Source organism: Medicago truncatula, chromosome 3 (assembly GCF_003473485.1).
Source record: "Medicago truncatula cultivar Jemalong A17 chromosome 3, MtrunA17r5.0-ANR, whole genome shotgun sequence".
NCBI lineage: Eukaryota > Viridiplantae > Streptophyta > Magnoliopsida > Fabales > Fabaceae > Medicago > Medicago truncatula.
Window position 1 is genome coordinate 1,366,162 of NC_053044.1, and position 9,352 is coordinate 1,375,513.

At 32.0% G+C, this 9,352-nt stretch overlaps 1 protein-coding gene across 1 annotated transcript; it reads right to left on the reverse strand.

Annotated features, from left to right (window-relative positions):
* Positions 1-4,603: 4,603 nt before the first annotated feature.
* LOC11422388 (eugenol synthase 1) lies at positions 4,604-8,852 on the reverse strand. The gene is made up of 5 exons (XM_003598125.4): positions 8,600-8,852; positions 8,184-8,315; positions 7,662-7,890; positions 5,153-5,356; positions 4,604-5,067 (listed from the first exon to the last, which is right to left on the reverse strand). The coding sequence occupies exons 1-5, from the start codon at positions 8,786-8,788 to the stop codon at positions 4,868-4,870; spliced, it is 954 nt and encodes a 317-aa protein (XP_003598173.1). The 5' UTR covers positions 8,789-8,852; the 3' UTR covers positions 4,604-4,867.
* Positions 8,853-9,352: the final 500 nt, after the last annotated feature.

Below are 9,352 nucleotides of genomic sequence, written 5' to 3' on the forward strand. Positions count from 1 at the left end.
AATACAAGTGCTGCCGATCTGGAGACTGGTGCACTGGCTTTGAAAATCGATTATAAAAGTCGTACTGAGCAGAGAAAGCAGTTGGTTAAGGACCACTTTAACTGTTTTGTCTCTTGTAAAACCACAATCGACGGTATGGCCCAAGTTCATACTCTCTTTCTCATTAGTTTTCCCTGCATTTGGGCAAACAATTTAAGATCAACGGTGCCTTCACCTCCTTTATTTTAATGTGAAGCTCTTCTTTCTTAATTTACAGATATTGAGTCAAAGTTAAGACGAATTGAGGATGAACCTGAAGGGTCTGGGACTTCCCATTTGTTTAATATTATTCAAGGAGTTAGTTCGCAGGCTAATTATGCCTTTAAGCCTTTATTCGAGTGCCAGGTGGGTGAATTCTGAAGTTTAGATTTTCTTGTGACTTTTATTCTAGAGTTTGGAATATGTTGTTTATTCATGGTTTCTTATGAGTTGTGTAGGCTCAAGCAGAAAAAATTAGGACTGTCCAAGGAATGCTACAGAGGTTCCGTACACTTTTCAACCTACCAAGTACTATCCGTGGGAACATTAGCAAGGGTGAATATGATTTGGCTGTCAGGGAGTACAAGAAGGCCAAGTCAATTGCTCTTCCCTCTAAGCATATATTAGGGTACATAATGATTGTGGATTTTCTCTGGTTATTGTACCAATTTACTCTGTCACATGCTTTTACTTATTAAAATTAATTCTTGTTGTATTTCTTTAGATTCAGGTAGGTATCCTGAAACGTGTTCTTGAAGAGGTCGAAAAAGTAATGAACGAGTTCAAAAGGACTATTGAAGCAATTAATGTATTTGAGTTGACATTAAAATCGAACAAGCTATGCAATTTTACATAAACATATTGTCCAGAGCCTAACAATTTTTTTTCGTAAGTGCTATCAGTCGTGTTAGTCTTCTAAATTTAACCAAGATAACTAGTTTTTCCAGCATTATCTCCCTGCCTCCCAGGCACTCTATCACTCCTAGTTGTTATATTTGGAAGCCTATTTTCATAAACTCAAGGTCACGGGAATGCCTCCATGGTATATGCCAAATCCTAATCCAGTTTTTCGTCTTTTCTTTTCTTGACACGACTATTCCAGTTATTTAGACAAGTGTTTATTGCAAAATGATTGATCGATCTCTCAAACAGACAGGAATATGGTTTTGAATACATTGCTATATGCCAAATCCTAATCGAGTAATTTAGGAAAGTATTTATTGCAACATGAAAGTAGTTCATGGTTTTGCCTACATATTTCATGAGTGATGCCATTGAAGATATATCTAAAGCATGTGCAGCTTTGGAAATGAAGGAAGCAGCTCCTCCGGTTGCAGGTATCACTTATCTGAATCTGAAAGTTATTGTGATCTGTTAATTTTCTGAGTGTTTGTCTTTCTTTTCGTTCTAGTTGCTGCTTTGCGAACACTGCAACCAGAGATTATAAGGATTATTGTTTCAATTCTTGAAAGAAACAAATCCCCAAATCAATCTCTTACCTGCCTTTAACATATTTGGCAGCATTCTTCAAATTTTCTTCCAAGTTTACCTCATCGAAGTTTTAAAGGCTATGCCTATAATAAGGTTGTATATAGTACAAGTTTTTTTTTTTTTTTTTAGGAAAGTACATTATGGGTCTGCTCCTACACACTCTAACTTGTCGTAGCTGGTGCAATGTTTAAAAATTGTATCTACTGTAAAATAAATAAAATGATTTAATAAGGAATGCATTCGGATTATATTGTAAAAATAATAAAATGATTTAATATTTCAAAAGTAACTCAAATACACTGGATAAGTTGTCGCTGTCTAAACCAACTTATATACACGGTATAAGTTGTTATTTATCAAAAAATTGTTCTTTCAAAAATGTTTATACTATTTAGAATATCACATCATTCTACAATTATATTGAACCTTCATCAACTAAAATGCATGGGATAAGTAGGCATTGTCTAAAATTTTAGAATTAACTCAAATGTAAATGATAAGTTGACACTGACTAAACTAACTTTGATACATGGGACAAGTTTTCATTTATACAAAATTGTTGCTGATAAAACATTTATACTATTTAGAATATCATTCTACAATGATATTGTACCATCATCAACTAAAATGAATGGGATAAGTGGGATTGTCTAAAAGACCATACATAAATAAAATGCTTGGGAGAAGTGGACATTGAATAAAATTTCAGAACTAACTCAAATGCACGGGATAAGTTGTCATTGATTAAACTATCTTCGATACACAGGACAAGTTGTCATTTACACAAAAAAAAAATCTAGCTAAAACGTTTATTCTCTTTAGAATATGACATTACTTAAATTTTACAATGATATTGAACTATCATCAACTAAAATACACGACATAAGTGATCATTGACTAAAATTTCAAAAATAACCAAAATGCATAGGTGAAGTTGACATTGATTAAATAGAACAATCATACACGAGACAAGTTGTCCATAATAAAATACATGAGAGAGGTTAACATTGATTAAATTAAACTATCATGCACTTGACAATTTTTCACTATTAAATTTTCAAAATTACTCAAATAAACGGTGTAAGTTGTTACTGAGTAAACTAAATTTGATACACGTGACAAGTTGTCATTTATAAAAACTGTTCATGATAAAGCGTTTATACTATTTAGAATATCACCTCACTTCAATTTTACAATTTTATTGAATCCTCATCAACTACAATGCAAGGGATAAGTGGATATTTTCAAAATTTTCTAAATAACTAAAATGCATGAGAGAAGTGGGCATTGACAAAATTTTCAAAAGTCACTGACTAAAGTAACTTTGATACATGAGACAAATTGTAATTTATAAAATATTATTCCTGCTAAACATTTATACTCTTTGGAATATCACCTCACTCTAATTCTACAATGAAATTGAACCCTCGTCAACTAAAATACATGAAATAAGTCACCACATACTAAAAATTTAGAAATAACAAAATGCAACGGAGAAGTTGACATTGATTAAATAAAACAATCATACACGAGACAACTTTAAAACAAAGTCACATATGAATAAAAAAATTAACTGAAATAAATCATCCATATCAACAGGTACCCGTGTGGATGCAGCAATCTGTTAGTTTGGAATGTAGTGGCTGCTATAAGGTTATACAACCAGACATAAATAAACTAAAATTAATGATAATTAACTTTAAAATGGTATAAATTTCAACTTTTTACAAATACATATTGTCAAATTTAAACTACCAAAAATCATCCCCGACCAACCAATACCCGTGCGGATGCACGGGTATGTTACTAGTAAAATAAATAAAATGATTTAATAAGGAATGCATTTATGTGCATTAATTTTTTTTAAATAATATATTATTTTCCTGCAGATTTACAATCGGATTTTTGTGTTATTTGCTGCGGAAGTACCTGCGGATATGTACACAAGCAGGAAAACCCAGCAAACGCTTCCCAGAAGATTCCTGCGGATTATCATTAGAGAATATCCGCAGGAACTTTTCCTGCGGTTCCTAAAATCCTCAGGAAACAATTACCCACGAAGGTATTAGCTGGGAACCTGAATCCTTGACAAATTCCGCAGGAAATAACTTTCCTGCGGAAATATACCTATATTCCACAGGTAATTCCGCAGGAAATTCGAGAGTTTCTAGTAGTGGCTGTACTTGCTAGACTTATTTATTTCGCTGCATTTACTATATCATTGTTCCTATTTTGATCCATGTATTCTTTCAAGGGATTTGTATATTTCAATGTTTTTGTATCATGTGTTTGAACCTTTTTTGTTTAATCTGGAGAGTATGGTGTCATGTGCATTAGAAGTTCATTTCATAATCTACTAACAAACAATGTGGTAAAAGAACGTCACTATAGGAGGGATTGGTCCTATTTACATCAAATAACTACTAATAACCAACTTACTCATTTACAACCTTCCCAATTATTATAATTCCCAACAGTTTTCAATTTTTAATGACGTGTTGTTCATGCTTATAGTGCAAACCTTATGTATGAAAGAAAAGCTTGTTGACAATTGATTTATATTTCTTTGAAAATGATGGTTGAATGGAGGTGTGATTGATTGACCTCATTGAAAAAATAGAGGAAAAAAAGAGTTGTCACCTTCGTTTCAATGCATTATCGACAATAAAACTTTGAAGTAAGGAAAAAATTCATTCTTTTATAATATGTAAACTTTGATCAAGGCATTGAAAGAGAAGTAAACAACATCAATTGAAATCAAGATATTTAGGTTATTTCACGGGTGGCAGAAAGATCGATTACTATTGAATGACCGTGTAAAGTACTGCCTTTACACTGTTGGCGTACAACAATTGTATATAAAAAAAATAAAAGATGAAATTCTTGCACGTTGATAATGGAATAAAATTAGTCTTACAAAAGATAATATATTCAGCATTATCTCAAGTTATTCAATGGAAGTACTCATAACAGATAGTAACGCAGTTGGAAGCGTAGGCTAAAAAGTGTTAAAACTCTTGTCAAAAAAAAAAAAAAGTGTTAAACCTAAATAGAAAAAGAACAAGTTTGCAAGCATGTGAAAATAGGGTTCCAGAATCCACCAGAAATAGAGAAAATTCTCTAAAATATTATTGAATGAATAAAAGTTATCTCTTAGCCTACAACTGGTAAACTTAAGTAGGGAAATAACAAAATGCTAATGGGCCTAAAATCCAAAATAGAAAATAAAACAAAATGATTAAAATTGGGCTAAAAAAATAGTATGGAAACCCTCGTACATCAGATAGCATATGCTTTATCAAATTACATAAGAGTAGTCTCTAAAACTTATTAATCTGACCAACGTTAATCAATAACCTCATTCAAAAGCTCCATAAGCAGGGGGTATAGGGTCAACAAGAAATTTATCAAGAAGTTGATCAATTGATGTATAGTTGTAACCAGGGTATAGTTGTGAAGCTTCAAGATCATCTTCCTCTAGCTCAAAGTTTGCCATGTCACCTCTAACAAATATGCTATGAATGATGGAAATTGGAATATCTTCTGGAGGGGGTAAAGCTGCATCATAAACATATATTACCAATGTAAGCTTGTATATGTATTATATTTACACAACATTAGTAAAAACAAATTAAAGTATTACTTTGTGATAGCTTGACAATATCTTCCTCTGGAACAAAAACTTTATGAAATTTTTGACCACTTTTGAGCTCCCATAGTGATATCAACTCATTTTGTGATATGATATTCTTGGAAGGTCGATACACAACAATGCGATTGTGTGTTCTTGGATCATTTGCCACTTTAATAGTGTACATAGCAACATCCTCTTCATAATTTAGTACCGCTAAGAAAAATCAATGTCCCACAAGATTTGTTAACATTGCGAACTAAATAATTAGTTTGGACAACCAGAAAATAGAAGAAAGATGATGACTTAAAGTTTAATTGAATATATTTTCAAGGCTAATGTGTTATGCTAATTGTTATGCATATTAATCATTTCTCTTATGTAACTAACATTGATTGATAGTTGTTGTGAGGCTAACCACTAAGATTTGAACCCAACGATATCCTCGTCAAATGTGGTCTCCAACATCATATACCAGATCTGTGAGAGTTAACTTAAAATCAAGATCTGCAGGAATCGTGGCACGATTGCTGGGCAACGTGGCACGATTAGAGGTTTCAAGTTTGAGGCAAAGCACTGAAAAAATCGTGGCACGATGGGGTCGCATCGTGGCACGATGGTGTGCTGGCAGCGAAAAACAGAAACATATTTTTGAGTGCAGATTTGTTCCAAATTTTAAGCGATACTTTTACTATAAATATAGACTTTGTATCAGAGCAAACTTTGAGATAGAGGGGGCTGAAACAAGGGTTTAGAAAGGCATATAGTGGGTTTAGAAAAATATAGACCTTGTACCAGAGTATACAAAACTCGGGTTTGTATAGAGTTTGTCTCTTGGGAACAAACACTAGGGTTTGTGGGTTGATTCACCTTGGGAAACACTATTAGGATTGAGTCTCTTGGTTACAGGAAGAGGCTGGGACTTTGGGTAGAATTAGGCGGGAGACTTATTCTTGTAACCCATTGATTTCTCTTTTGTAACGTTACTCATCATATAGTGGATCGGAGGGCTGCTCTCTCCCCCAGACTAGGTCAATTTGGACCGAACTGGGTCAACAAATTCTTTTGTGTTCTTCTCTTCTTTGTGTTCTTCTCGCCGTTGTTTTCTACTTTTGGCTTGTATTTAATTGTTCCATACACTTTGTTTTGGTTGCCTGATTATCCCTTGCTCCACACATCAAGTTTGTTATTGGTGTGATTTTCATCGAATTCGCAACAAGATCCAATACCGGGAGCTCACTCCCGCTTCCCCCTTTCCCCAAGCTAAACCAGGATAATAATGCATCTTGTGGGAGAGTCTAAGGGACCGTCATGAGCAACAATGAGGCAATGCTCCAAGACCACAAAAGAGAAAGATGTCACATCTTCATTTAAAATGATAACATACATTTTCACCCAAAACGATAAGAAATTTGGTATATGGGTCATAGTCTCCCACATCGTAATACTTGATCCAGATACTATGATCCCACTCCCCACAAGTTGAACCAGAACTCCGATACCAGTTGATAGGAGCATAGAAGTAGAAACATGCCAATGCCTCATGATAAAAGAGAGCAAGGATGAAAGTAGGAAGATCAGACTAAACTTTAACTTAAATAGGTCTGACCTGTTTTAAAATTTAAAATCCCAAACTTTGTCTATTATCCGTCATATGCCATTTTTTAAGGTCTATTCTGACCTTATTGGAAAGCTATATTGACATAAAGTCTATTTTATATACTAATGCCTTTAAATATAAACATAATTAAATACGTTAATAGGTCTAAAACTAAGTAGGCCAAAGGTCAAAAGGTCATTCCAATCTACTATCACTATGCTAAATAGGCCCTCAGTCGATGTAATAATATATATGTTAACTATTTTTATTTTATAATTTATTTGGTGATAGATAATAATTTATAAAAAAGAATGTAAGCAAGGTTTTTTTAAAAGCTAATGTTTATCCTATTTAAGTAGATAGTTTTTTATTTTTAACAGCATAAATTTGGTCTTGTTACTAAACAAGCTGTGTCGAGCTAAAGGTGTGAAAATATAAATTCTCAATAGTTTTCTTTTTACTAAATTTTGAATTAATCTCCTTTAACTCATCTAACTCTTTAAATTGTCTGGGGTTCAAACTTCAGCCCCTACATATAACAATATATTGTATCTGTCAACTGAGTTATGCTCACAGAAACCTGATATTGTTAATCTCATGTTAATTTTTATTTTATTTTAAAATATCTCACTATAAAATTTGTTTTAGACTTATAAATATGTTGGACCGGTACCATTTGCATTTCCCTAATAATATATTTTAGATTATAAAAACTTACCCTTCATCTATTTCACTCCTTTTGGTATCTTTGTCATGCATATATGGTTTATATTTTCTTACATGAAAATTAGCCTTTCATAAAAACAAATAAAATAATTATAATCTACCACTATTTTGAAAGGTTGATTTTGATGAGAATCTTTCAAAATTTCTTCTGTAAAAACAATCACATTTTTTCTTCGGTTAAAAACAAATATGTACCTTTAACTTGACCGCTGCCGTGGACAACAATATCTTTATTTTTCTCATACGGACGAAGTAAGATATTGACAAAGTATGCACCAAAACAATTTGCAGAGACATAAGTATAAGGGATTCCAGCTGCTTCGATTTCTCTTCTAATTTTTATTTTCTTATCAAGAAAAGCTTGAAATGGAGGAAGAGGATGCACTCGGTCTTCTTCTACACCAAAATCTGATGGCACAAATCTCTACAAAAATATATATACATTTATAAAATGAATTTGATTACCAACGGTCATTTCCGTGATTTTTGTTCACTTTGTTGAAACGGAGAAAAAATGGTATCAGATACTACTAGTACTATTTTAAAACCTTGGTAATAATCATTATTTTTTTTAGAGAGATGATATTGACAAACATCCAAAGTACGCCTTACTACAAAAAATAAATCAGAGACAAAAAAAAAAAACTAACATATAGAGTGGAGATAGAGATTCTATTGACTTGTGAAATTTTTGGTTTATAGAAATATTTATTATACCTTGATATTACCAGCAACTTTGATAGCATCTACAATTTTGAGTTGCTCCATCACTTGCGGATATGGAAAGGTACATATCACAATGTCTGCTTCTTTTATGACTCTAACAATCTGGTCATGTTCAAGTTCTCCCTGCAATTAATTATTTTTTATATTTATCAAGAAATTAATTAAAATGACTTGTTTATTTTCATTGCATATACTACATAGAGAGAAAAATAACTATTAAGCCTTAACCAAGTGGTTGAAAATAAATGATTAATATACTTTAATTAATGATGAATCATTCAAAAGAATCTGAGTATAAGTTCTAGTTGAAATTATTATCAGCTAGACTTTAATTAGTCAACTCTTGACCGAACTTTGGATTTTCACGGTTAAGAAGAAGAATAAAGGAAAGAATTAAGAAGACTTACCTCCACAAGAGTTGCTCCAATGGAATTGAATTCTTTGCAAAGTTGTATCTTTGAGGGAGAAGTTTGTGAATTGATTGGGCGAGTATACACCAAAGTTGGATAGCCTAAAGAGATGCTTGCCTTCACCACATACTTTCCTATGTAACCAGTTCCACCAAATACAAGAATCCTATTTTTATTAGCCTCCATTTTCTTTTGGGTAACTCTTTGCTCTTGCAAATTCCTAAAGTATTTGTAGTATTGTATCAAATCACTTACTCAACATTAAATAGTACAAATGTCTAACTTTTTTTTTTTTTTTTAAGTACAAATGTCTAACTTCTTTTATGATGATAGAAAATAATATGGGATGATAATTATTTTAGTTTTTGAATGTGTAATGAGTAATCACAATAATCCTTCGATGTATCAAAATTTTAAAATAGTCAATGATTATGCACTTTGATAGGCAAAATAGTCACCGGCGCAAAAATAATTTTTCAATACTCACAATAACTCTTTTCATATAAGGACTGAAATGACAATAAGTAAAATACTTATTAGGAGTTCAAATTAGTATATTGAATAAATAACATGACAATATTAACTAATATAGCGAAGTACACAATCAATGATTATTTTAAAATTTCGATACATTAAAAAATTATCATAACTATTCGTTACATAATCAGGAATCAAAATGATTATTATTCAAAATAAAATAGAAAAAAAAAAGGGTCAATTGGGTCTATTTTTTTATCATTACAACCTTGA

Coding starts and splice junctions, on each gene's coding strand:
- LOC11422388 (XM_003598125.4), bottom strand. CDS start 8,788: ATGGAGGCTAATAAAAATAGGATTCTTGTATTTGGTGGAACTGGTTAC. Junction 8,316..8,599: donor TTGGAGCAACTCTTGTGGAG/GTAAGTCTTCTT, acceptor AATTAATTGCAG/GGAGAACTTGAACATGACCA. Junction 5,068..5,152: donor TATTGTCAAGCTATCACAAA/GTAATACTTTAA, acceptor TTTATGATGCAG/CTTTACCCCCTCCAGAAGAT.